At 38.5% G+C, this 27,390-nt stretch overlaps 3 protein-coding genes across 3 annotated transcripts; 1 reads left to right on the top strand and 2 right to left on the bottom strand.

Moving 5' to 3' along the window:
- Positions 1-1,136: 1,136 nt before the first annotated feature.
- On the bottom strand, positions 1,137-2,027 carry LOC136255289 (uncharacterized). Its single transcript, XM_066048016.1, has one exon. The coding sequence runs from the start codon at positions 2,025-2,027 to the stop codon at positions 1,137-1,139; it is 891 nt and encodes a 296-aa protein (XP_065904088.1).
- Positions 2,028-13,592: 11,565 nt separating this feature from the next.
- On the top strand, positions 13,593-17,737 carry LOC136255288 (zinc finger BED domain-containing protein 4-like). The gene is made up of 6 exons (XM_066048015.1): positions 13,593-13,653; positions 13,710-13,905; positions 14,303-14,894; positions 14,985-15,167; positions 15,289-15,483; positions 17,615-17,737. Exons 1-6 carry the CDS (start codon positions 13,593-13,595, stop codon positions 17,735-17,737), a joined length of 1,350 nt encoding a protein of 449 aa, XP_065904087.1.
- A 4,072-nt stretch (positions 17,738-21,809) lies between these two features.
- LOC136255287 (tigger transposable element-derived protein 6-like) lies at positions 21,810-23,460 on the bottom strand. The gene is made up of 3 exons (XM_066048014.1): positions 22,964-23,460; positions 22,785-22,911; positions 21,810-21,944 (listed from the first exon to the last, which is right to left on the bottom strand). The coding sequence occupies exons 1-3, from the start codon at positions 23,458-23,460 to the stop codon at positions 21,810-21,812; spliced, it is 759 nt and encodes a 252-aa protein (XP_065904086.1).
- Positions 23,461-27,390: the final 3,930 nt, after the last annotated feature.

Below are 27,390 nucleotides of genomic sequence, written 5' to 3'. Positions count from 1 at the left end.
AGTTAATTCCTCTACAGCCAACAGATATGTGGATGCATTGTCGGAGATAACAACTTGAAGTTAACACTTGTGGCTGGTAAATCTGCAAAAAGCAAGTAAAAATGTTTCAGTTTACAGATTGGTGACTACTTCCAGGTGTATAGCTCTGGTTGTGGCACACAAATAAACAGATATAAACCTTCACCTCTTCTCTGTCTTGTTGGACATAGAGTGTCCGAGTGAAGTCTACTCCAGGTACTGTAAATGGAGGTAAATCGTGTGTTCTAGTTTACAGAGGAGGTGCTGAATCTGGTGCCATGTATGGCTGCTTCCCCTGGTGTCTCTTACATAATTATGGTACAGCAAAGCAGTAAGCTCTTAACATATCGTCTTGCCGTGGGAATCCAATACTCTTGCATGATAGTATTACGTAACCTGCTACTGACACCAGCATGGTACAGTTTGATGTGAGTACTGAGTATGATGAGGGTGGTAAGGTGGTAATAGGTACAGAAACTTGGTAAGTTGACTCAGCAGTGTATTTTGAATCATCAGATAAAACCATCGTCACCAAGGAAAAGATGCAACTGCCACAGTAGTGTCAGTTGTTTGCTTCTTTGGGAGGTGGAGATGAGACTGGATATTTCTTTTTTATACATTTGAAGTTGACAGCTCATCACCCATTTCATCTTGGCATGATACAGTTCTTGTAGTGTCAGTGCTCCTGTTTACTTGGTTCCACCAGGTTTACAGTTTGCTATATGTGAAACAGGACATAAGCAGTGGTGACAACAAGCTTACCAAGGCTGCTGAACTTCTTCAGATCAATGACACAGTGTAGTCCCATGGTTCAGTAGTCAGCTGAGACGGAGTAAATTCTTCAGCAGTGATTACAGCAGCATGAAATTGTATTTCTTGTGAGGACTACCATGCTGGCCAAAGGGTAGAGATGATGGGCCAGATGACCAAAGTGTAGACGATTTCAGCATGTGTGAACTCAGTCCCTTGGTAAGAATGTCAGCTGGATTGTCATCAGTGGGACAGTACTTCCATGGTGCATTGCTGGTAAGATCCTTAATCTCAGTTACACGGTGAGAAACAAAGGAGGGGAGCTTCTTACTACTTTGAATGCAGTGGAGGACAATCTGGCTGCCTGACTAAGGGTGTAGTGGTATGGCCTGTAATGACAAGGAGTTAGCAATAAACTTGCTTACCCTGGTAGCAAGTACGACAGCCATCAGCTCTAATCTTGGTAAAGTCAATATCTTTACTGGTGCTGTCCAGGACTTGGCAGTGATGAAATTTACATTGTCTCCAGCTGTGAGGTAAGCCACAGTTTCATAGGCTTTCAAATTCGCATCAGCAAAAACATGTAGTTGTAGACTTGTATCGGAACTGTTAATAGCAGAATATTGCCTCAGCATGAAAACAGTGGTGGCATCTTCAATTTCATGGGCTATGGTAAGCCATTCATCTTTAAGGCTGTTCTCCAGTGGGTCATCCCGATTGATCTTGTGTTGCCAGAGTTTCTTAAGGAACAGTTTAACCTGGATTGTGACTGGAGCCAGGTAACCTATAGGATCAAACACTCTTGATGATTGCTGGAGTACGTAACGCTTTGTGACTACAACAGTAGTGTGTTTCTGAGGAAGGATCATCTTTGGAATAAAGTGAAGTTTATCAGTAACAGTGTCCCATTGTAAGTCAAGTACATTGACTAAGATAGTGCTATCAGCCACATTCTCCTGTTGTGCTAGAGTGTTGAGTTGGGTACAATTGGATGCCCAAGCTTGAAGATTAAGTCTTGCCTCAGACATGATGGATCTAGATTTACAATAGAATTGAGTGGCTTGTTGTTGTGTAATACACTCAGTGATTACATTATCGACATACAGATTTCTTAACATGTTAGCTGCTGTTAGAGTGTGTGACTGTTGTAGGTGGTGAAACAGTACAGCATGTAATGCAAATGGTGAACTGGTTGCACCAAACAATACTACTTTGAAACGGAACACCTTGAACTCACTGTTGGGGTTGGTTACAGCCATAGGAATTGTGTAAAGTCCCTGTGATGGAGGTAGAGCTGGACGTGAAGGAAGGCCTTCTCAATGTCTGTTGAGATACCAAAACTATGACCGCTGAACCTAAGGAGAACAAAACACATGTCAGTAAGAAATGGTGGGCCGATCTCTAAACAATCATTTAAGCTTGGTGAGTCCTTGGATTCACAACAACTGCAATTGTAGACAATTCTTATTGGCATTGTAATTGAGTCCTTTCTAACTGCATGATGCGGTATGTAGTGACAATTTTTGGTGAACGTTGGTGTTGGTACTTGTTCAATGAAACCCCGTTCTTTTTTATTCAGGACGCTGTCATAAACATGTAACAGTTTAGGAGTTTGCACCAACTTGTTGACTAAGAAGCGTGTTCTTTTCTCACATGTAGATCTGTTAGTTGGTAAGGGAGGATGATTTTTGTTCAATGGGAATCTTGCAGTGTAGGATCCATCATTGTTTCTCAAAATGCAATAGGACTGTATGGATTCATTGTCAGTGGTACAGAAAGGTGACGTACCAGATGTCTTAATAGCCCAGAACCTTTGCAAGTCCTATTCGTTGGTCCGTAGAGCAATAGAGTGTGGGAGTGGCCCTGAAAGTACATATCCTAATTTCGATTTCATGGCTGTTAGTCCACTTCCTCAGATGATGTGATCTTTGGTGACGTCCCAGTAATGATCTGCTCCAATTAGCAATGAAAGCTCGAATTCTTTCTCAGTGGTAACTGGGTGGGCAAGTGAAAGCCTTTATAGGTATGGTAACTGGGTGAGTTGTGATTGAATAGTGTTCTAAACAGGGGTAACAATGGTTGGTATAATCAAAACAGATAACAGTAGCTTGGTGTTAGTCTTAGTTCCAAGATAGATCTTTGCTACTTGCAAATGTTGAGGTGATGGTATCTGTGACGCTAATGCTGATAGATAAATCTTCTCTTTCTTGAGTGGTTGTAACGCTAACAAAGGGGAAGTCTGTAGGTAAGAGTAAATAACAACATTATTATTACCATGTGTTGTGAATTGTGGACTATGGCAACTGTTGTTATATACTGTAGCTGTTTCTTTTGCACGATGATGGCTACAATAGAGTGCATAGCTCAAAAGGAGGCAGGCGCTGGTTCCCCATAAGTTCACCCATGAGCTAACTAATTTAATTTCTTGCTCACTCTTTTCTGCTTCCCAGACTGAAGACAGAGCTGCTTCTCGTGTGATCAGTTATGGTTGTGTCAGTTGCACGAGTATGACTATAAACTAAAACTTGAGACATTACAACTCATATAGTACCCCAGAGCAGTGATTCCTACTTCTCTTGTGCTACTTTGCTACTTACTGAGTTGGTAAAGCAATAGCTAAGTCTACAGTGGCGACTGACGGAAGACATCTTCAGTGTTGAGTAGACCTGTAGTTGAAAAAGAACAGCAAAGTGATAATAGCTACAGCGCATTTTTACACAGTAACTAATAGTCTCTCACTAAATAACAAATATAATAGAGCAAAACTGCTACACACATAGAGTAGAACCTCAGTTATCCGAACCTCTTGGGACCAGGGGTGGTCCATAAGTCTGAAAAGTCCGTATGTCTGAAACTGTGTATAAATAACTTGAAAAAGCACAAAGAAATTTTTGTTTAAATATCAATATTTCAACTACCCTAATAGAACAGTCACTACTCTAATAGAGCAGTTGTTTCCGTAGTTTGGTTAATTGAGAATCTGGATAAGTGGAGTCCGTATAACTGAAGTTCCTCTGTACTGTATAGATGGCTTTTTGTAACAGGCAGAGCATTGTGATTGTTTTGATAGTGTTCTGGCACCATTCTGTCAGTATTCCACTGCCATTTTGATGCCATTCTGCTGTCATTACAACAGAACAGAACGGCAGTGAAATGGGATCTTTATTTTGATGCATACTGTAGTGAATTGAAGATGTGATGAGTGTACTGTATCACTTAAACTTCTTCAACAAGGAAGCTCAGTACAGTATACATACGTATATGTACATATGTACATGTGTTTACCACAGTGATAGCTATCATATTTCATATGCATCCATTACAGGTATTAATGGCCAGACATATACTACAACAATAGTCAGTAATCCAGTTGGAACACCAGTGGATAGTCAACCTAACACATTTGACTATCCCATATTGAGTAGTGTAACTCTGACATGTAATGTGACATCAGATAATGGGTCACCATTTACAGTGATGGACTACTCATGGGACACTACAGGATGTTATGTTAATAATCGTAATGAAAGAAGGTGTTTCCCTGCTGGTCAGACAACACAAACTGTTAGTGAGGATGATCTACTTGCAAGAGATGCTGGTACTATCACTTGTACTGCAACTATTAGTGGTATAGACTACACTAGTCCATCATTCACACTTCGTATATCAGGTATAAATACATAATATGCACATACAAATTGACACAATTACGTGTTAAAATTTTAATGCAACCGAACTTGTGTCACTTACATAATCAGATGTAACTACCCCTGATATACTTCTGTTGAATAATAAATGCAATAGCATTATTGGTATGTTTTGTTTATCTGACTGACTTACGTAAGGTATGTATTTACATTCTTCATTTCAAATTTATAAATACATGTTGTATGTGTGTACGTGAAGTTCTAATATTTGTTTTCATTCATTTTTATCTATGGTACATATGTGTGTACTGTGCAGTGGGCTGTTTTTGCAAGGTCCAAATTTTGTAAAGCAGCTAAAATAGCCTGCATTCCTGTAATTGTGAAATATGCGAGACATTAACGATTTCTCTGTAATTCTACACGTATCTGAATGCTATGGCAGTTATGAAAACTAAGTACAGAAGATTTGGTCAAAACTCTGCTCACTTCAAAATATAATAAATTCAGTCTGCTGGCAGAAATTTTATTGAGAGTTCAAATGGATGTTAACTGGAGTTAATGGAGGAAGGCCTGGCCGCAGCATGTGTCATAAATAGAAGTACGTAAGTTGTAAATGCATGCACACAAGAGTACACCACTGACACCTTACCGCATGTCAAGGTGCAAGATCGGCAGTGAAGTTTTCCCACCCACCTCTCACCCATGAACCTAATTATTTTCGTCTGGATTTTGCACTCTTCCAGATGTGATCAAAGTCCAGGACCAAGGAGTAGGAGCCCACAATGGAATTCTAATTACCCCCCAAACATGTTAAAGGGAGAAAGCCATAAAACAGGTGCTAGTAGTGGTGATAATTGTGTTAATGGCAAGTAAGTATTAATAAGCATGCTAATGGTGACAGATACAATATGTACCAATAGACAAAAGTGATATGGGGCACGCGCTACAGTCCTGGGCTTTCCTCCAAATACATTCTAGTGTTTCAATGCCTGCCATTATCTACATTCCTTCTGGACATTAACTTCAATTTACTAATTCATTGGACCTTGCATATATAACCCACTGTATGGTATGTATATGTTACTTGGTTATTGTGTTATCATTACAAGTCTTTTAACACTGTTAGGTGTTGCTGTAGTATCTAATATTGGTGGTAGTGCAGAAAATGATTTAGTTGCTGCTAATCAACTTGATGATTATTCAGTCTTTACTAATAATGATTTTGTGCCTGATCCATATGAGCCATTTATTCGTTGTGCAAGTGGACTGGGACCTGGTAGTGATGTTAATACCATACTGGGTGGATGGCACTTTAATGGAGCTCAAATACCTGTTAGAATTAGTTGTGGTAGTCCTGTAATTGAAGTACGTGGAGCTAATACTAGGATCTATCCTGGTGTAATAACTTATATCTGTGTGGAACATTTTCTCCTGGTGAAGAAGGTGTTTACTCATGTATGATGATGAACAGTTCAATGATGGTACAGACCACAAGGGTGGGTTTGTACCTTAGTGGAAGAAGTGAGTCACTTGATATGTACCCCATCACCTCATTGTTAACCATCTTTCATCTCTCTACACAGCTGCTCCAATGATAGACCCTCCAATGCCATCTACTGAAACAGTTGTTGTTGGTGATGATCTCAGATTGTCCTGTACTTCACAAGGTTCTCCCCCAGACACATTCACCTGGATGAAGGATGGTACTCTAATAACATCATCCTCTGGTATCAATCAAGTGACTCATACTACAAACATGGCAGTGTTTGATATTGACTATACCATTAATAGTGTTGCCTTGAATGATAGTGGAAACTACACATGTATTGTGACTAATCCTATTGGAACTCACAATCAAACCATTACTGTTATTGTCAATGGTAAGTGTCTACGTATATTCTAGAAATATATTGTTTGAAATCACAGCACAATATAGCTAGTGTGTAAAGAAGCCAAAAGCCATATGTGACCTGCTGAGCAAAAACTGGCCATTATAAATATGTTTGTAGTAAAATGGGTAAAAATATGCAGGTTACCTATAAGAATTATGTGCATTAAATTGCTTTGGTATGCACTGAAACAGAGCTCAAATCAATATAGCGGGGAGTAAGAAAATTTTTGTTTCTTTTTCTTTAGAGCTGGTTCAATATATTGCCAATGTTGCGATATTGAACTACACAATATATCGTATTGAGGTAAATTATAGAGCCACAATAATATTGTCTAAATAATATAATCATCAACATCGCCTATATCACCTAATTAAATCAGGCTAGTAGTTGTGTTTCCTGCACTTGCTATATACCTACAAGGAAAGGCAATTTGATTCTGGGCAAATTCCAGCTGTTGTCTGGCACCATTTCACATTCTATGATATAATATGATGCAATAATGTGTTATGTAATGTTACTAGTCTCACTGCTCCACAGATTTAATTATACTCATCAATATTTAATCATATCATGAATATAAGCTTGTCAATATATCAAATAGCATTATTTTCACTATCGCCCAGGACTAGTGTTCGTACAGTGTATAGCATGTGAGCTATGAGTACTTATTTGTAATGTGTTAGAAATAAAGTTTACCATCATCATTTCATTGTTGGAATGACCTTCTTTTTCTGCATGGAGACATTTAGGGAAAACACTATATATACCTTGATTGATGTGCCAGCTCATGGTGAACAGACCCCATCTTTATAACTTGTTTTAGTCAGGAGTTATGATTGATTGAATAAGTGTCTGTAATTTGTTTTCAGTATTGTTACTAAATTTATTCCATTTCAACTGTCTAGCACTATAACTCCAAGACATTCATCCGGCTGAACCTTTGGCTGTATAATCTGTGACTGGATTTGCAAAAAAGGGTCTTCCACACACATCCAATTTGCTAACTTTGACAATTAACTCATAACTTCAGACTGGAGTAGGCTATTGACTGTACATTTGGTCAGTAGTGAGCACCAACATAGCTTAGTAGATGGAGACATTTTCAGCTGATATGTTTCTTAAACACTAAGTTACAAGTACACAGAAAAATTTGGAATTTTCAACTAGAGTAGGGACCATAGCACATCAAGAAAAAGTACTGAAACAAGCTGGAGTAGTGTACGATATTAAATCACAGTAAAACAATAAGAAGTGTTATATCCCTACTGTGCTCAAGATTTTTCTGTGTACTTGTTTGTTAACTTTTTTTGTAAATAATTATTATAACTGATGAACCCATGCATACAGCATCTGAAATGGCGCTGCACGCCCCAGCTATATCAATTATCGTTTGAAAGTGAAGTATCCATTACGCTTCGTTGTCAGCTAAGTTCAACCCGTTACACAGCATTATGACTCAAAAACTGTTCGAAAAGTACCGCTGCAATCAAAATAGCCACTATGAAAAATATGAACGATTTCCGTTACGAAGGGAAGCATCATATGCTACTGCCAAATTGACACATTTTGCTGTCAGCAAAGATGAATGGGACACAAAGGAGGACACTGGTAAGTCCATGAAGAATGCATTGTACGTACTGCGGTATGCCTAAAAGTACCTCTCGGGCCGAAGCAACATCAAACAGTGAAAAAATCAAGCATGTAGCCTTAGCTGTTATCGAATTACACTTGTCTGAAGGCACCAGTCAGTTACTCAGTTACTCGGTCTGTAGAAAATTCTGTTAAATATATGTATTTTTAAATTCCGTAGCAACTTGTTGAAAGAATTTCTATGATACCTAATCAGACTAAAAATACCTAATTTTTTAATTTACTTTTGTAACATTTCTATGACTGGTGAACTTGGCACATAGTGCATCATATGAAAGAATGGCATCAGAGTTAATGTTTTCATATGAACATGCACTCCAGCTATCATGCAATTACTGACTGTAAAGTGAAGTTGCCATTATGCTTTGCTTTCAGCCATGCTCAACTTGTTACGCAGTGCTACAAATGAAGAACAGTATGAGAAACGCCTCTGTAATCAATCCAGTCGCTATGGAAAATACGGACAATTAGCACACTTCAGTTGTCAATTACTGATTTGAAAGTAAAGTGGTCATTACACTTTGCTTTTAGCCATTACACAGTGCTACAAATGAAGAAAGAGAACCTCTGCAATCAATCCAATCTCCACGGATAATACAGATATTTCCTGTTTACAAAATTTAATGCAAGGAAGTCATTGTACTACTGTGAATCGACACCTTGGGCTGTCGGCAAAAGGAATGGGACACAAAGAAGGGCAAAGGTAAGTTGCATTGTACGTACTGCAGTATGCCAAAAGGCACCTGTTGGGCTGAAACAACATCAGACAATGAAAAAACCAAGCCCGTATCCTTAGCTGTTATCAAGTTATGCTTATCTGAAGTCATTAGTCAATCAGTCAGTCAGTTCTTCTAAAATTTCTGCTAAATATAATTTTTTTTAAATTTCGCAGCAACTTTTTGGAAGCGTTTCAGGTCATACTGAAGACACTTTTGAGCTTGGTTATACCTGCCAAGACACCATGAAGGTATTGTGAGGCTGGTTTTAGGATGGTATTTTTGGCCAGACAAATCCAAACCTTCATGATCCCTAACAGCTCATCATTGAAACTGGGTTGGGTCATCCAGGTCACATTTTGTCTGGGTCATCCGGGTCTGACCCGCTTTACAGATTATACAGGATTGGATCACGTGTGAAGCAAATTAATTAGTTGGACAGTATAAACGCAAGTCCCGGCTTTTCTGTGAGCCATGCTCACTTATTGGTATGAGTATTTGCAGCCATACGTGCAGCCATGCCAATTAACTTATATGGAACCTCGCCCACTGACTAATATCATTGTTACCTACTTAGTTTTTATATAACTACTCTTGTACGTAACATGCTTGTCGAGCCCTGGCTCTTGACGCATGCCACAGTTCGGGCCCAATCCAGGTTTGATCCAAATTGCTATCCGGGTCAACGGGTCATCCAGGTTAGCAGTAGTGACTCGGTTTCCATGCTGATCTCTATTATACTGTACAGTACTACCACACTATGTGATGGTTTTGACTACATGAGTCCCTGGTATTTAGAAGTAGCACAGTATTAAGCCTACATTTTGATATCCCTCCATACCTATAGCCTGCTGTATTTGTCTGATATGTAGTGGTGATAATTTATTTTTAGTATAGTCACTGTTAAATTGATTTTTGTATTGCTCCTACTTTCTATCAAGATACACGATAGTGTGTCGTGCAGCCCAAGAAGCTGGCGCACCACACCGTGAGTATATTGACAGGAAGAAAGAAAACGTCATTTTCATACTTTTGTATCTCGGTGATACCTTATCTGATTGAAACCAAATTTGCTGCAGAGTTGCCCGCCAGCTAGGGGAGTCTACATTCCAAATTTGAAGGAAATCACTCAAGCCATTTCCGAGATATGAGCGGCAAAGTTTGTTTTTTTTTTCTTCGTTTTTTTTTTCTTTGTCTTTTCGCACACTTGCAAAAATTGCTATAAAACGCAAATGCGTGCTCCAATCGCCTTGAAATTTGGCACACAGAAAGGGAGTCCAAAGGCGAATCCTAGCATCAAATTTGATGCAAATCCGATGAATTGTTCAGGAGTTATGACTGATTATTCGCGTACAACAAGATCGATTTGTTGTCACGCCTACAGGGTAAACCACTTCATGGAATGAGTTGAAAATTGCTATGTAGATGGAGTAACCATCGTAGGATTGCCTTTTGGTGGTTTGAAAGGAATCGAGATTAAGACCATGAAGATATGACACAAAACCCAACCTGTGTCATGCACAATTACGCGATAGAGTTTTAGTAATAAAAAAGTATTAGTTTTTACGCCTACTAGGCAAACTGCTAAGAGCAATGAGCTGAAATTCAGTGTATAGCTGGAATAATCTTCATAGAAAGTCCTTGCAGTAGTATAGAAGAATTGGATTACAAACCACTGAGTTATGATTCGAAAGCCAACTCCGTGTAGCAAATGCGAGATCGAGATACTCTAATAGAACAGTCTCCCTAATAGAGCATTCAGCTAATTTATTTACTCCATTATAGAATTCTACTACATTACAAGTTATTCTGTACGGAGTTCAGCTGCAAACAGTTAATCTTATAGACAGTTCAGCAAGACGCAAGTCACCCTGTGGAGAGTTAAGCTACAATTATATCACTGTAGAGATTCAGAACATTACAAGTCACACTGAAGAGAGTTCAGCTATAAACAAGTCATGTACCCTGTAGAGAGCTCAACTACACTTAAATCACTCTCTAGAGAATTCAGCTACACACAAGTCACTGTGCAGAGAGTTCAGCTACAAACAAATTACCCTGTAGAGAGATTAGCTACAAACAAAACACTTTGCAGAGAGTTCAGCTACAAACAAATCAATCTTTAGAGTGATCAGCAACAAACAAATCAACTTGTAGAGAGATCAGCTAGAAACAAATCAACCTGCAGAGAGATCAGTTACAAACAAATCAGCTTGTAGAGAGATCAGTTACATACAAATCAACCTGTAGAGAGATAAGCTAGAACAACCTGCAGAGAGATCAGCTACAAATAAATCACCTTATAGACAGTTCAGCTACAAACAAATTACCCTGTAGAGAGATCGACTACAAACAAATCAACTTGTAGAGAGATCAGCTAGAAACAAACCACCCTGTAGAGAGTTCAGCTACAAACAAATCACCTGTACAGAATTCAGCTACAAACAAATCACCCTGTAGAGAGATCAGCTAGAAGAAGTTACCTTGTTGATCGTTCAGCTACAAACAATTCACCCTGTAGAGAGAGCATCTAGAAGAAGTCACCATGTAGAGAGTTCAGCTACAAACAAATCACCTGTAGAGAGTTCAGCTAGAAACAAGTCACCCTGTAGAGAGATCAGCTAGAAACAAGTCACCTTGTAGAGAGTTCAGCTAGAAGAAGTCACATTGTAGAGAGTTCAGCTACAAAGAAACCACCATTTAGAGAGTTCAGCTGCAAACAAATCACCCAGTAGAAAGTTCAGCTATGAACAGATCACCCTGTTGAGAGTTCAGTTAGAAACAAGGAATCCTGTAGAGAGATCACCTAGAAGTATCGCCTTGTAGAGAGTTCAGCTACAAACAAATCACCTGTAGAGAGTTCAGCTACAAACAAATCACCCTATAGAGAGATCAGCTAGAAGAAGTTACCTTGTAGGGATTTCAGCTACAAACAAATCACCCTGTAGAGAGTTCAGCTACAAAGAAACCATTCTGTAAAGAGCTCAGCTGCAAACAAATCACTTGTACAGAATTCAGCTACAAACAAATCACCCTGTAGAGAGATCAGCAAGAAGAAATTACCTTGTAGATAGTTCAGTTACAAACAAATCACCCTGTAGAAAGATCAGTTAGAAGAAGTTACCTTGGAGAAAGTTCAGCTACAAAGAAACCATTTTGTAAAGAGCTCAGCTGCAAACAAATCACCTGTACAGAATTCAACTACGAACAAATCTTCCTGTAGAGAGATCAGCTAGAAGAAATTACCTTGTAGAGAGTTCAGCTACAAAGAAACCACCACGTAGAGAGTTCAGCTGCAAAGAAATCACCCTGTAGAAAATTCTGCCAGAAACAAATTGCCCTGTAGAAAGATCAGTTAGAAGAAGTTACCTTTTAGAGAGTTCAGCTACAAAGAAACCATTCTGTAAAGAGCTTAGCTGCAAACAAATCACCTATACAAAATTCAGCTACAAACACATCACCTTGTAGAGAGATCAGCTAGAAGAAGTTACCTTGTAGATCGTTCAGCTACAAACAATTCACCCTGTAGAGAGAGCAATTAGAAGAAGTCACCTTGTAGAGTGTTCAGTTACAAAGAAACCACCATGGAGATTTCTGTAATCAATATAAATTATGTGACCGGATTTGCGAAAAGGGGTCTTCCACACACATCCAATTCCGTAAACGTTGGAGACCATAACTCAGTGTTCAAGTAACATATTAACCTGAAAATTTCACCATGTATTCAGCTATAGTAGTGCTCACCACTGCCCCATATATCAAGGCAATAGCTCTTTCCAATCTGAAGTTATCAATTGTCAAAGTTGGCAAATTGGATGTGTGTGGAAGACCCCTTTTCGCAAATGCGGTCAAATATGTATTATACAGTATATATAATTTGTACATTTACTGATAAAATATTTGAAGTACATCTACTTCATCTTTTCTTCTTCCTATAGTAAAGAAGAAAACGTAGGTTTAAAAAGTCCCAAAGCTGGTATACAAATACAAAAAGAAATGAAATCTAATCCAAAACAGTCAAGCTGTAAAAAAAGTGTGCGGCCCTCAGAAAGGCTATGGTGAAAAAAGATGTGAAATCCAAGGTGGCGGCCAAGAAATGGCTGTGATGGTAGGTTAATGGTAAAAATTTTAATAATGACACTTTAGGTAAATTTTGTGAAGCGGCACAAAAATTCACCTGAATTGTCTTTATTAAAATTTTTACCATTAACCTACCATCACAGCCATTTCTTGGCCGCCACCTTGGATTTCACATCTTTTTTCGCCATAGCCTTTCTGAGGGCCGCACACTTTTTTTACAGCTTGGCTGTTTTGGATTAGATACTAATATTCAGCTGTGACATGATCTTGTTAGGTCACGTTTACTCACAGATAGCTTTATATGGACCGCTCCTTACTGAAAATATATCTAGGCGGATTTGCCAATTCATGATGAGCACTTTGGGCCAAGTCTATGAACTAATGTAATTTATGCTCATGTTGGTATAAAGCTGTGCAAATCTCTCTTCCTAACATCTAGCACTATAATTCCATAATTCTCACCACAATGAACTGAAACTTTCTGTAACACCAATCTTCAAAATTATGCAATATCATAATTGTGAAGGATCAAAGTGCTGAAGTGTGCGTTAACTTCCATAGAGTAGCAGGGATTTTATGGACAATAAAGTTATAGATCAATTATTAAAATGTTTTGAGTAAACAGTATGTCATTTTCCTTTGAGGAAAACAGCCTAGTAGATCTCATCTTTAAAGCTAAATTAATCTTTGCTGCTTATTATATGACTAGAACAAATTGTATATATATACACTCACTAAACAAATAGTCTGATAGCCTAAAACTGATGTGGTTGGAATACTCCAGATGAACACTTTGAAGGTGATTATAGTATGTATGTGCTGAGCTGGATCCTGGGTTGATGGATAAGAAGCCATACATGGTCAAAGGATTTGAACATGATGTTAATGACACATTTATTCGTAAGCTTGTGTTACGGGCGCATACTTAATTGTTGTGAATATGGCATCCAGTGTAGCGTCAGCGAGTGCAGAGCGAAACCCTCTTAAAAAGAGGTTAAACAGCCAAACAAAGTATGTACTTATGAAACTATGTGGGGACTACATTGAACAAGAAGTGAAGAAGTCTAAAGTTTCCATCAACATCAAGAAGAGAATCATGAAGGTCACCGGTACAACCGAGATGCCATCAGATGGAAGATCTATTTTAGGGGTGTACCGATTATCGGCTTGGCCGATATATCGGCTACCAATATTGCTATTTTTGCAATATCAGTAATTGGTACAGTTGTTTACGTTGTACTGATATTGGCACATGTGTATTGATAATTATTCCAATTAATGCCGTTCGTCACGTTTTAAATGTGAACTGAAATGTCTTTGTCTTCATGTGGTTCTCCTTTAAGTCCAACACTAGAACCATCGTCGTTATTGTCGGATACAGTTACTACTACCTCGATAGCCATTTCCTCAGATGAAACTGTCATCGTGACTCTGGTGCTGAAGAACAGCTAGCTAGTATAACTGCTGCGGCTTTGCTGCTTTCAACGCCTGTTGCTCCTAAGCCAAGACTTAAGGTTGTGTGGAGATTACCAGTTTGGGAATTTTTTAGTGTGTGCCAAAGCAAAAACTTTGTGGAATGCGAGGAATGTGGAGAGGTAGTATTGCGAGGTGGAGACAACAGCAAGGCATTTACTACAAATTTGGTTAGCCACGTGAAAGTTAACCACCCAGCTGTGTATCAGAAATTCTGTAAAATTAAAGACAAGAAGGAAAGTCAAAGACAAGATGTAAGGAGGGAGAGGGTGGAGTCAGGAGGCTTCACAGCCTTGCGTCAGCTGACACTGCAAGGGAGTCAAGATTGCATTAAGCCATGGGACATCAATGATCCCAGAGCTAAAGTGATCAACAAGAAATTAGGCAAAATGATGGCTATGGATTGTCAACCCATCTCTGTTGTAGATGTATATTTTTTACGATTTGTTGGTGCATTAGAGCCTAGGTATGAAGTTCCTAGCAGAAAATATGTGACTGAAACTGTACTAAGAAAAATTGACGTAGGGATCAAAGCAGAAGTGATGAAGAAGCTACATGCTCCCGGTATAGAATACTACAGCTTTACTACAGATGGGTGGAGTACGAATGTTGGTACACATTCCCTGTTGAGTCAGACGGCTCATTGGGTTGAGCAAGATTTCACAAAAGTATCTGCAGTGTTGTGTGTGAAGGAGTTGGAAGGTTCACATACTGGAAGTATAATTTGTGCAAAATGTACTTCTATGCTTTCAGAGTAGGACATTGAAAAAAGCAGTGTACACTTAGTATTACGTGACAATGCTGCAAACATGGAAAAAGCAATGAGAGATGCTGCCATTCCAAGTTATGGATGTTTCGCCCATAGCCTCCAGCTTGTAGTCAATGATGGTGTGCTGGCCCAACGATGTGTAGTTGATTTGCTTGCAATTTGTCGACGCATCGTAGGCCATTTTAAGAGGTCTACATAGGCATATGGAAAGTTTAAAGAGATTCAGAAGAACCTTGGGTTGCCTGAACATCAACTGAAGCAAGATGAGCCACTCATCATTATACATGATTCAGTCAATTGTTGAACAAAAAATGGCAATTGCTACTTATGGTGTTGATGGATCAATACCTATACTATCTGCTTCACAACTGGATATTGCTTCCAAAGTTATTGATATCGTGTCACCTATTGAAGAAATAACAAGAAATATTTCTGCAGAAGCTGCATCAATATCCCAAGTTATACCACTTGTAAGAGCCTTAACTAAGGTATTAGAAAAAGAGGCTGAAGACATTGGTGTTCGTGCCATGAAAAGCAAAATGCTAGATTCGCTGCATTCAAGGTTTGTTGATATTGAAGACAAAGATTTTCTTCTGCTTGCTACGTTGTTAGACCCAAGATATATAGATAAGTTTTTTTAGCAGTGGATCAACACGTAAATTCAGCAAGAGGTTGCTACTGAAAGAATATTTACATGCTAAAGAGGAGATTGAAGTATATGAACCTGCAGCAAAACGATTGCTTTAGAAGAAGAAAGTAATAGCAGCAAGCTTTGGGGTTGTTTGTCAGAAATCATACAAGAATCCAATCAATCTGTATGTCCAGCTATATCCACTGGTGAAGACATAGAACCTAGTGAACCTGAAGTTGACCAGTTCCTTTCTGCCCCCTTGATAGATTTTAAGAAAGGCAACCCCTTCAAGTGGTGGCAAGATCATTATAAACATTGTCCAATATTAGCAAAAGTGTCATGGAGATATCTTCCCTCACCAGCAACAAGTGTTCATTCAGAGCGTCTTTTCTGTGGTGCTGGTTAGGTGTATGATGAGAAATGGTCTCGGCTACAGCCAAAATTAGCTGAGTCACTATTGATGATTAAGTACAACTTTGCATTAGTTGGGAATGACTATACTTACAGCAGGCAATAGCTATATAACAGTGTCAGTGACTATACAACAGTGTGAATGTACCTTGTTTAATTGTTTCAATGTAATATTAAACGTACAAAATATAAGTATATACAGATATCGGATCGGTTATATCGGTATCGGCTACTTTTAGCTGCATCAATATCGGATATCTGCAACAACAACAAAAAACCCATATCGGTACACCTCTACTATATTATATGATAGATCATTTGGTAAGTTAATTTTGAATGCTGGAACCTTTGTCACATACTCTGTCTTAGTCCAAACTCAGAATGATGGTGTTTTCTCTGGAGGGGAGAACACTGCTTAAAAGGGTGTTAAGTAATATGAGATTTAGGTACAAGAGTATTAATGACAAGAGGTTATCATTGCAACAGTTTGTGCTTTAATGTCACTACACATACATTAACGGTATACTATGAGCAGCCCCGCATAGTCCATCAGGGTCATAAGTAAATAAGATGAATGAGGCGCAACAGAGCAGAAGGAAGACCAGTTGTGTACTTGGATGAGACTTGGGCTAATGCACACAATAGAAAGTCCAAAGCCTGTGTAGAGGCTGATAATTAAGACTACTGGGGAGACTGTACATAGGAGGAGTCAGGTTGGTCAAATACTTTCAAATTTATGCTGTTTAACGTGATTCATGTACAGCAAGCTATGCCATCAGGTAAAAGAGAGCACCTTATTATCTTGCATGCTGGTTGCAAAGATGGATGGATTCCCGGTAATTTTCTATGGTGTGAAGGAACAAGTAATTGCAGTTGTTTTAGGTTGTGATTGGGTTTTCAAAACTAAGAAGGGATCTGCAGCAGATTACCATTAAGAAATAGATGCACAGAAATTCGAAAGATGGTTTCAAGAAAAGTTACTTCCAGCATTACCAGCCAATTTTCTGATTGTAATGGACAATGCCAGTTATCATAGGTAGGTCAACTGTAAACATTGCTGTCCTAACTACAGTCGCCACCTGGAGGAGCAACCAAAGCAGAAGTAGCAAAAAGTACAGCTGAAAGAATAAGATAAGAAACATAAGGCAGTTTGCACATACACGTCACTGTTTCAGTATGTGACTGTATGGTGATTCACAGGTATAGCATATCCAGAAAAATCACTGAAGAGAGATCTGTGTGAAATCATCAAATGAGCAAAAACTCCAAGATATGCTGTAGATGAGATTAGCTGGAAGTAAAGGTACGATAGATGGTGTACATTGTGGTTCCGACATAATGGGAAGTATGTGTTTTGTATGTGCAACTTTTAACTTCTGGTTATATATTTAAGTCAATACTGCCAATTCTTTGTGGCTAACATGATAATAATAGGCCATGAAGTAGTTAGATTGCTGGTTGCACACTGTGAGCTGAATCCAATTGAGATGGCCTGGAGTCAAGTGAAGGGACATGTAAAACAGAACAACAGGAGGTATAATGACATTGTTATGGACTATGTGTCTGTTTGTGAACAGTTTACTTTGACTGAAGTTAAGGAACTGATTTATCAAGGATTTGAAGGCTGTTACATCCTGGAGGTGGCAATCCTTGATAAAGAAAAGGTCAAAATCATACTGGGAACAAGATGGACGTCATGAAAAACTTCTAGAGCGATTCCTCATTCACTTTAGCAGTGTTAGCAATAGTGAAGATGATGATGGTGGCAATGGTGAAATTGATGACTCTTCCACTAGCAGCAGCAGCGAGTCCAAGTCTTCTTCTGAGCCTACTTCATCTGATGTAGGATTGTTTGATATTTGCAGCACTGGTGTTACAACTTGATGTTGTTCCCCAGGAGTCATCGGGTGGTTGGAATTAAACTCTGTGAAATACATGAGCATTCAGATGAAATACAAGTGTGTACACTTTAATAAAACATATTATTGCTTTAGTATGCTAGCAGAAGTTGGAACATATCATCCATTGTGTGTTTGATCAGTGCAGGAGTGTTTGAAAGTCACTACAGGTACTATCAGATACAAACAGTATTATTTCACTTCAAAAACAAAATGCTGGCTGGAAAAGTTGTATACATGTGTGGTGAAGTGATGTGAAAAGGATTAAAATGACGAATTGACTAAATTGGAACAAAAGAGGATGGGCAGCTGTGTGGTAAATCTAAAGTTAGAAAGAAAGAAAAAAAAAGATCTTTGGCTCATTTGCAGGTGCACAATGATGCATAACAGATTTTGAGCTGTTATAATTTGGGTTTTTCCTCTTTAAAGCTGAAGAGGTTTTTTCCCTTAAGATAAGTGTGCCACTTATATTCTAAATACAATGCAACAGTGGCCCCAGCTCTTCTTCCACTTGCTTTACACATGCACATAAACTGTTTTATTGTTCTTGCAATTGAAGTGTATTACTGCCTCTTACGTAATAGATAGTGAAATCATACATGTTGAGGTAACGTCTGGCTTCACCACAAACATGCGTTAATATAACATGTCAAAGTGCTGTACTTTAGAGGCTTCCTATTGGAAAATGAATGGTGAAACTTTACAGCATCATAACTGGAGTGTCTTACAGTACATTCAAATGAACTGAAGACAGTCTTAAGATTATTGGCTATGCTTGGTTACCCATGGGGGTGTGGCCTCTATTGACAGCTCAGACTATAAGGCACCCACAAATATTTTAATACATGCCCCTGCCAAGACTAGTCCGGATTACTCCGCATTTTAATGACTTGTAGAAATGGCTGGTTGTTTTATGCTGTGCTCTTGGTTTATTTTATTGCTGTTTCCTTAGGCCCACCACTATGAATGTTTGTTGTATGATTGGTAAGTATTGTGACAACAAAAACAGTAGTTATGGATGCACTTAGATGGCTTTGTGCAGTGTACCGCTTTTAGACAAGAAACATAACTACTGTTTCCCACCCTTATTAGCTAAATAATAGGGTTTATAATGTGGCTTGATCATTGGACAGTGTCCTCAAGATAGTTCAGTTGTATATCGGTGTATCATATCAGTGTTTATCAGCAATATTGGCTCCCACCGATATAGTCAAAATTTCTATATCAGTCACCAATGCAATATGTATCAGTGTATTGGTACACCTCCAGTTGAAAGGCACTACCAAATGAGTAATACTGGAAGCCCATGCGATGTAGCAATCGTGAGTTATTAATCATTTTTGAGGATCCAGCTCAATGTGTATGTACTAGAGAAAGTACCATATATAACACTTAAAGCTTAAGACTAGTATATATAGCACTTGTTTTTTCTCATAATGTATTGGTCTCTCAACCATGTCCAATTGTTCTTTGTTTTTATATAACCTTGTAACAACATCAAGACACACAATAGTGTGTCGTGCGGCCCAAGAAGCCAGCGCGCCACACTGTGGGTATAATGACATGAAGGAAAAAAAAGTCATTTTTACACCTTTGTATCTCGGTGATACCTTATCCGATAGGAACCAAATTTGCTGCAGAGTTGCCCGCCAGCAAGGGGAGTCCACGTTCCAAATTTGAAGGAAATCGCTCCAGCCATTTCCGAGATACGAGCAGCCAAAGTTTCGGGTTTTTTTCTTGGTTTTTCTTCTTATTCTTCTTCGTGTTTTCGCACACTTGCAAAACTTGCTATAAAATGCAAACACGTATTCCAATTTCCTTGAAATTTGGCACACAGAAAGGAAGTCCAAAGGCAAATTCTAGTATCAAATTTGATGTAAATCCAATGAGCGGTTAAGGATTTATGACCAATTATTGACGTAAAACAAGATCAATTTGTTGTCACGCCTACAGGGTAAACCACTTCATCGAATAAGTTGAAAATCGTTTTGTGGATAGATCAACCATTGTAGGAGTGCCTTTTGGTGGTTTGAAAGTAATCGAAATAAAGATCATGGAGATATGACACAAAACTGAAGGTATGTAACAATTGCACGATCAAGATTTGTGAATAAAAATAGCAATAATCTTCATGCTTACCAGGTAAACCGCTTAGAGCAGTGAGCTGAAAATGGGTATGTAGCTGGAATAGTCATCATAGAAAGTCCTTGCAGTAGTACAGAACAATCGGATTTCAAACCACTGAGGTATGATTCCAAAGCCAACTCTATGTAACAAATGCGAGATCGGGATACTCTAATAGAATAGTCACCCTAATACAGCATTCAGCTAGCTCATGACTTACTCCATTATAGATTTCTATTACATTGCAAGTTATGCTGTAGAGAGTTCAGCTACAAACAATTCACTCTGTAGAGAATTCTGCTATAAACAAGTCTTCATGCAGAGAGTTTAACAATCAAATCCACCCTGTAAAGAGTTCGGCTTTACTAACAAGTTACTCTGTAGAGAGATCAGCTAGAAAACGTCACCTTGTAGAGAGTTCAGGTACAAACATATCACCCACAAAAAGTTCAGCTACAAACAAATCACACTGTAGAGAGTTCACCTAGACACAAGTCACCAAGTAGAGAGATCAGCTAAGTCACCTTGTAGAGAGATCAGCTAGAAGAAATCACCTTGCGGAGAGTTCAGCTACAAAAAAATCATCCTGTAGAGAGTTCAGCTACAAACAGATCATCCTGTAGAGAGTTCAGCTACAAACAAATCACCCTGCAGAGAGTTCAGCTACAAAGAAACCATTATGTAGAGAGTTCAGCTGCAAACAAATCACCCTGTAGAGAGTTCAGCTACGAAAAGATTGCCTTTAGAGAGTTCAGCTAGAAGGATCACCTTGTAGAGAGTTCAGCTACAAACAAATTACCCTGCAGATAGTTCAGCTACAAACAAGTCACCCTGTAGAGAGATCAGCTAGCAGAAGTTACCTTGTAGAGAGTTCAGCTACAAAGAAACCACCATGTAGAGAGTTCAACTGCAAACAAATCACCTGTAGAGCATTCATCTAGAAACATATCACCCTGTAGAGAGTTCAGCTACAAAGAAACCACCATGTAGAGAGTTCAGCTGCAAACAATTACCTGTAGAGAGTTCAGCTACAAACAAATCACCCTGTAGAGAGATAAGCTAGAAGAAGTCACCCTGTAGAGAGTTCAGCTACAAAGAAACCACCATGTAGAGAGTTCAGCTGCAAACCAATCACATGTATCTTTTTCTGCTTCCTGTGGTAAAGAAAAAGAAAGGTAGGTTAAAAAAGCCCTAAAGCTGGCCATAGGCCGGCTTTGGGGTATACTAATGCAAAAAGAAGTGAAATCTAATCCAAAACAGCCAAGCTGTAAAAAAGAGTGTGGCCTTCAGAAAGGCTATGGTGAAAAAAGATGTGAAATCCAAGGTGGCGGCCAAGAAATGGCTGTGATGGTAGGTTAATGGTAAAAATTTTAATGACAACAATTCAGGTGAATTTGTGCTAAGACCAAGCAGCACCAAATTCACCTGAATTGTTGTTATTAAAATTTTTACCATTAACCTACCATCACAGCCATTTCTTGGCCGCCACCTTGGATTTTACATCTTTTTTCACCATAGCCTTTCTGAGGGCCACACTCTTTTTTACAACTTGGCTGTTTTGCATTAGATAAGTATTGTTACTGCTATTTTTTTCTAATCCTTTCCAGCGTATGCATGAGTTTCCTCAAAACCACTGGTGGTTCACACATGCACACACTTGAGTTCTGAATGGGACTTTGTGTCTGAGCTGCACCTTATCACCATTATATGATTCTAATAAATTCCACTGTATGATCTGAATTCATAATCATTACATTTTATCCCATGCAGCTCCTCCAGTGATTGCCCTTATTGGGAATGCTACAAGAACAGTTACATCACCTGAAGATGTTACCATCTCAGTCACCATTGGATCATCCAACCTTCCAGTAACTGTCCAGTGGTCCTATAACAATCAACCATTAACTACTAATAGTGACTATACCATTACCACTATATTATCCAGTGATAATACCACTGGTAATTCATCACTGACTGTACATAGTACCAATACTGGTGATGATGGAAACTATATTGTGAATGTGTCAAATCTTGCTGGAAATAATATGACAATCATCAATGTTATGATCCATGGTAAGTGGAGTAGTGTTTAATAATACATGAGTACATCATACATGCATAGCTGTTCACATGATGGTCATAAGGTGATATTAGGCCCACCTTCTTGGTATTTGTTTATTTTTCCATAGTACTTGAATATGCATCTGCTTGTATTTCAGCATTTACTCATGACTATGAATGTAACTTTCATTTCATTTTCATGGCTATACACTCAGTTTCATTTATTTGTGATCAAAAAGGATTAACTTAACACTACTGTGTTGCTCTAAATTAAACATTTACATAGGAACCTCTCTAAGATGGATACCATTGGGAAAATGGCTTGTGTCCTTTATATGGAGGTGTCCTTATTTTAGGGATTTTTCAATTTTTAAAACAATGATGTTTAATGCAAAAATAGTTTTGTTCAAAGAAAGCATACACTGTGGTATAGTATAACACACATGTAGAGAGATGATTAAATATTATGGTAATCTACAAGCTACGTAGTCTCTAATTGGATAATCGATAGCTAAGATTTGTATAAGAACTGGTCAAAAGTACTCTGATGGCTGACTTTGAATCGTAAGGTACCTACTGCATCAATCACAGAAACTATGTCAGTGGCTTCAGAGATATATCCTTTGCTGTCTAGAAACTCCTATACATTTTCTAGATTTCTTACAGCTTCACCAAGGTTCCTTAACTTGGGAGGTGGAGGCTTGATTTCAGGTTCACCTTCAGACTCAATGCAAGAGGATGGTGAATGTGTTGGGTCAATGGATGAAAAAAGCTGTTCTTCCCACTGTTCACTGTCAACCTCATTGTCATTCCCACTGATGTATTCACTAACTGAACAATTACCCTTCTGCAGGTCCTAACTGACCTATGAGGTTGTGCATCTCTGAAGTGTCTACCTCATCCTCATCTTTAAATGCGTCACTTTTCTCACATGGACAACTGGGTACTGCAAAGCTTTCATCTAAGACACCTCCCTTCCTAAAGCACATCTTGGGTTTGACTGCTTCCCAAGCTTGGGCCACCCATCTAATTGCATGTAAAATATTTATACTCTTTGTGACCTCTGATGCAGTTGTGCAAGTTTCAATTTTAGAAATAACAAATCGTAGCAGATGAGTGCGATAATGCACCTTAAAGTTTTTGATAATTCCCAAATCCAATGGTTGTAACATCAATGTCGTGTTTGCAGGTAAGAATATACTTTTGATGTTGTTAAGGCTATCTTTGATATCCTCTGGATGATATCCTGCATTATCCATGAACAGACCAATTTTCCGAGATTTGTCACTCAATCGTTGATTCAACTTGCGCAACACAGATAAGAGTATTTTTCCTGTCATCCACACCTTTGGTTGACTAAAATATTGTACAGGAAGAGTGGCTGTATCAACTGACTTGAAGCACCTTGGCTTTGCTGATTTCCAAATAACCGCAGCAGTTTCCTTACTACCTGTTGCATTACTATTAAGGCAACTGTTATTCTGTGTTACTTTTTTTCCACCTTTACACTGAGTGCCCTTTCGGCCAAATCCGTGGTCAGGAAGGGCACGCCAAAAGCAAGCAGTTTCATTAAGATTCCAAATATTTTCACTTGTATATCCTTGGAGCAATTCAAGTAACCTTTCCTTCCAGGAATCTACAGTTACTCCACTTACTTCACCTGACTCTCCATTGATCTTTACATGTTTTATGTTATACCGTTTCTTCCATCTATCAAGCCAGCCATTAAGATTCCTTGAATTCTGGCTTCTGAAGACGTTCTGCTATTTGTTTGGCCTTTTTACACAATTGTAAACCAACCGGATAGATATTCTTAGAGCACGCAAGTAAATACCACTCATGTAGAGCTTCATTAATATCTGAATACTCACAAGTTCTTGTCCTTTTCCCTGTCACTAGCCTCATTTTCTTTCTGGATACTGGAACTCTGTGTCTTTCCACAGTCATATAACTCAGCAAGCTTCCTTACACCTAGTTTAGGATTGCTATCAGCTGTCTTTATTACTTCTACGTTTTGCTTGAGAGTAAGTGTATTTTCCCTGGAGGCTTTAGAGTAGACATATCCCTCAAAGATAGTTGCCAGTCACGCTCTGTTACAGCTGGACCAAGTAGCAAGCATGTGAAAGCCAACAAGGACACTAATTAGAGTGAACACATTTTGTGGTAGCTCAGTATGGCAAGTGTGTTATAAAGCATGTTATGGCAAGCCAAGTAGTTTGTAGAAACGAACCACTAGAAGTCTTTGAAATCAAGTCATTTGTCAGGGGCTACCATGCTTATCAAGACTTGTGGAGTCCTAAGCTGGGAGAAGTTCTGCCTATCGAGCAGGGGCCCACTAACCCTGAGGATAAATTTGCAGTCGCTGTAAAACTTGAAGATTGTATGGTAGGACATGTCCCCTTCAACATTGCTCCCACAGTATCTCGCTTTTTAAACAGAAGCATAAACAAGTGGTCTGTAGAAGTTACCGGAGAGTGAATTAACAGAGGGGCAGGATATGGACTAGAAATTCCTTGTAAATATCGTCTGTATGGTCCAAAGAAACATGTAGACACACTTAGGAAATACATTAATTAATGATATTGTAACTGATGATGAACCTTTGTAAATTTACTAATCCAGATTTTATCTGTGTCTGCGATTAACGAGGTTGGTTTGTGTGGTGTTTGCACATCCAGGGAATTGTATGGTGTCCGGTTTACGGAGTAGAGGGATGTCTGCTATTCGTGGGGTATTAGTGCACGTTAAGTACTGGAAGTTGCATTTGGGACTTGATTAAATGTCCATTATAAAGAGGCTGTCCACCATTCAGGGGTGTCCACTAAGAGAGGTTCCACCATGAAACTTTTTCAAATGATATGGTGTGTTATGGCAGTGATATGGTGTGTTAGGCCTTTTTCTAAGTGGCTTGAATGCTTTTGAGTTAAGTTGTGAATCAATGTAGACATTCATCATAAATGTACACTTGAAATTATTAAATTAAAAACTTTGTGACCAGCTACGATCATGGTTAGTATTTGCATAAACTTAGTGCTACCCCACAACATCCATAGCATTGTGATATTATGAGCATAGTGATACTGAAATTAGTAGCCATACTATGTCATTGTCATTTGTACAGTTCAACCTACTGCTAACTCCCCAGACATGGCCAGTGCTACAGAAGGAGACACTAGTACAACTATCACTTGTACAGCAACTGGTGTACCAGCTCCAACAGTTAGTTGGACTGGACCAGATGGTAATATTATGAATGATAGCAAATATACTATAAGTGACACCAGCTCACCTGTGATGATAACTGATGGTAGTAATGAAGTGTTCCAGGTTACTAGTGACCTTACTATTATGAGTGTTGTACGAGGAGACACTGGAGTGTACTATTGTAATGTTACTAATGTGGTGAATAGTGTACAGAGTAATACTACTCTCACTGTGATGTGTAAGTGATTATGTGTGATAAATGTTATTGTGATTGTGTGTTTATTAATTTAAAATGAAGTAGGGATCCGAGCGATAAATAGTGATGAAACAAGAGATGAATGATGGTATTACAGAATAGCTTGGTGGGAATATCCCTACTTTGGCATTGAACAAATAATTATAACATGCCAATGTGGGAATTCTCTCACAGAGTTCTGCTGTAATACCACCATTCACTCTGCTTTCACAACTTTTTATCGCTTAGATCCCTACTTCATTCTCAAATTAACACTTTTGGTATACTAGTTTGTTAGGTTTTGTTTTTGTTTTCTAATCCAAAACAGCCAAACTATAAGAAAAGTGTTGCCCCCAAAAAGGCTATGGTGAAAAAGATGTGAAATCCAAGGTGGTGGCCAAGAAATGGCTGTGATGGTAGGTTAATGGTGAAAATTTTAACAATAACAATTCAGGTGAATTTGGTGCCAAGATCAAGCGGCACCAAATTCACCTGAATTATTGTTATTAAAATTTTCACCATTAACCTACCATCACAGCCATTTCTTGACCACCACCTTGGATTTCACATCTTTTTTTCACTATGGCCTTTTTGGGGGCTGCACCTTTTTTACAGCTTGGCTGTTTTGGATTAGATATCATTTCCTTTTGTATTTGTATACACCAAAGCAGACATGGGGCCAAGTACATTTGAAAGTACTTAAGTAAAGTACAAGTACTTTTGAATTTTCCAAGTATAAGTACAAGTACTCTGGCGACAATCAAGAGAGTACTTAAGTAAAGTACAAGTACTTTTGAATTTTCCAAGTATAAGTACAAGTACTCTGGCGACAATCAAGAGAGTACTTAAGTAAAGTACAAGTACATGCTGGAAGTACTCAAGTAAAGTACAAGTACATTTTGCTGTAGCAAAATATACACTTATTCAGTGTATTGTAGTATGTAAGTGTACCTAGTGTGGTTGGTACTTTCAGGTTTTTGTCAACTATTCACTCTCTTAAACATTTAAATGCACTAACTTTAGCAGCAGCATTGTTTTTATTTGCCAGAATTCTATGACATCGTTAATCGTGGCTACATGATACATAGTAAGGTTAGTGAAGGCACTAGAAGAATTGTACAATGCTCCTTCATGCAATTTTGTTAAGTACCCACTGTGTACAAACTACGTACAATGTTTGCAGTACTTACAAGTACTTAAGTACTCAAGTACATACAAGTACTTAGCAAAGTACTTGAGTATAAGTACAAGTACACTGGGGAAATTAAGGAAGTATTTAAGTAAAGTACAAGTACTTTCAAATCTGTACTTAAGTGTACTTAAGTATAAGTACTCATGTACTTGGCCCCATGTCTGCACCAAAGCCATCTTATGGTCTGCTTTGGGGTTATTTTAACCTATGTTTTTTTTTCTTTTCTACAGAGAAAGAAGAAACACATTCAAAGTAGACTTTTTAAGAGTATTTTTGATTTCATCAGTAATTGTACAAATTTTGAATTTATTACATGACATTTCTTTTTACAGGATAACGTGTTTGTAGCTGATCTCCACTGGGTGACTTAAATGTAGCTGAACTCTCTACAGGGTAAATTGACAGGGTGGCTAGTTCGTAGCTGAACTCTCTAGAGGGTGATTTGTTTGTAGCTGAACTCTCTACATGGTAACTTGATCTCTCTACAGGGTGACTTGTTTCTAACTGATCTCTCTACAGGGTAACTTTTTATAACTGATGTCTCTACAGCATGATTTGCTTGTAGTTGAACTTACAACAAGGTGACTTGTTTCTAGCAACACGGTGATTTGTTTGTAGCTGATCTCTCTACATAATGGC

The sequence above is a fragment of the Dysidea avara genome, chromosome 5 (assembly GCF_963678975.1).
Source record: "Dysidea avara chromosome 5, odDysAvar1.4, whole genome shotgun sequence".
Taxonomy (NCBI): domain Eukaryota; kingdom Metazoa; phylum Porifera; class Demospongiae; order Dictyoceratida; family Dysideidae; genus Dysidea; species Dysidea avara.
The sequence above is the reverse complement of the archived record's forward strand: the minus strand, read 5'-3'. Positions and strand labels throughout refer to the sequence as shown.

What these genes read in the sequence shown, in the direction of transcription:
- LOC136255289 (XM_066048016.1), bottom strand. Translation starts at nt 2,027, where the DNA reads ATGGCTGTAACCAACCCCAACAGTGAGTTCAAGGTGTTCCGTTTCAAA.
- LOC136255288 (XM_066048015.1), top strand. Translation starts at nt 13,593, where the DNA reads ATGGATAAGAAGCCATACATGGTCAAAGGATTTGAACATGATGTTAAT. An exon ending in TGTTAATGACACATTTATTC is followed by an intron (nt 13,654 to 13,709) that starts GTAAGCTTGTGT and finishes CATCCAGTGTAG; the next exon opens with CGTCAGCGAGTGCAGAGCGA. An exon ending in TTGCAATTTGTCGACGCATC is followed by an intron (nt 15,168 to 15,288) that starts GTAGGCCATTTT and finishes TACATGATTCAG; the next exon opens with TCAATTGTTGAACAAAAAAT.
- LOC136255287 (XM_066048014.1), bottom strand. Translation starts at nt 23,460, where the DNA reads ATGACAGGAAAAATACTCTTATCTGTGTTGCGCAAGTTGAATCAACGA. An exon ending in CAGTTAGGACCTGCAGAAGG is followed by an intron (nt 22,912 to 22,963) that starts GTAATTGTTCAG and finishes TGAGGTTGACAG; the next exon opens with TGAACAGTGGGAAGAACAGC. An exon ending in TAAGGAACCTTGGTGAAGCT is followed by an intron (nt 21,945 to 22,784) that starts GTAAGAAATCTA and finishes TGATTGTTATAG; the next exon opens with GACCACTGGACAGTTACTGG.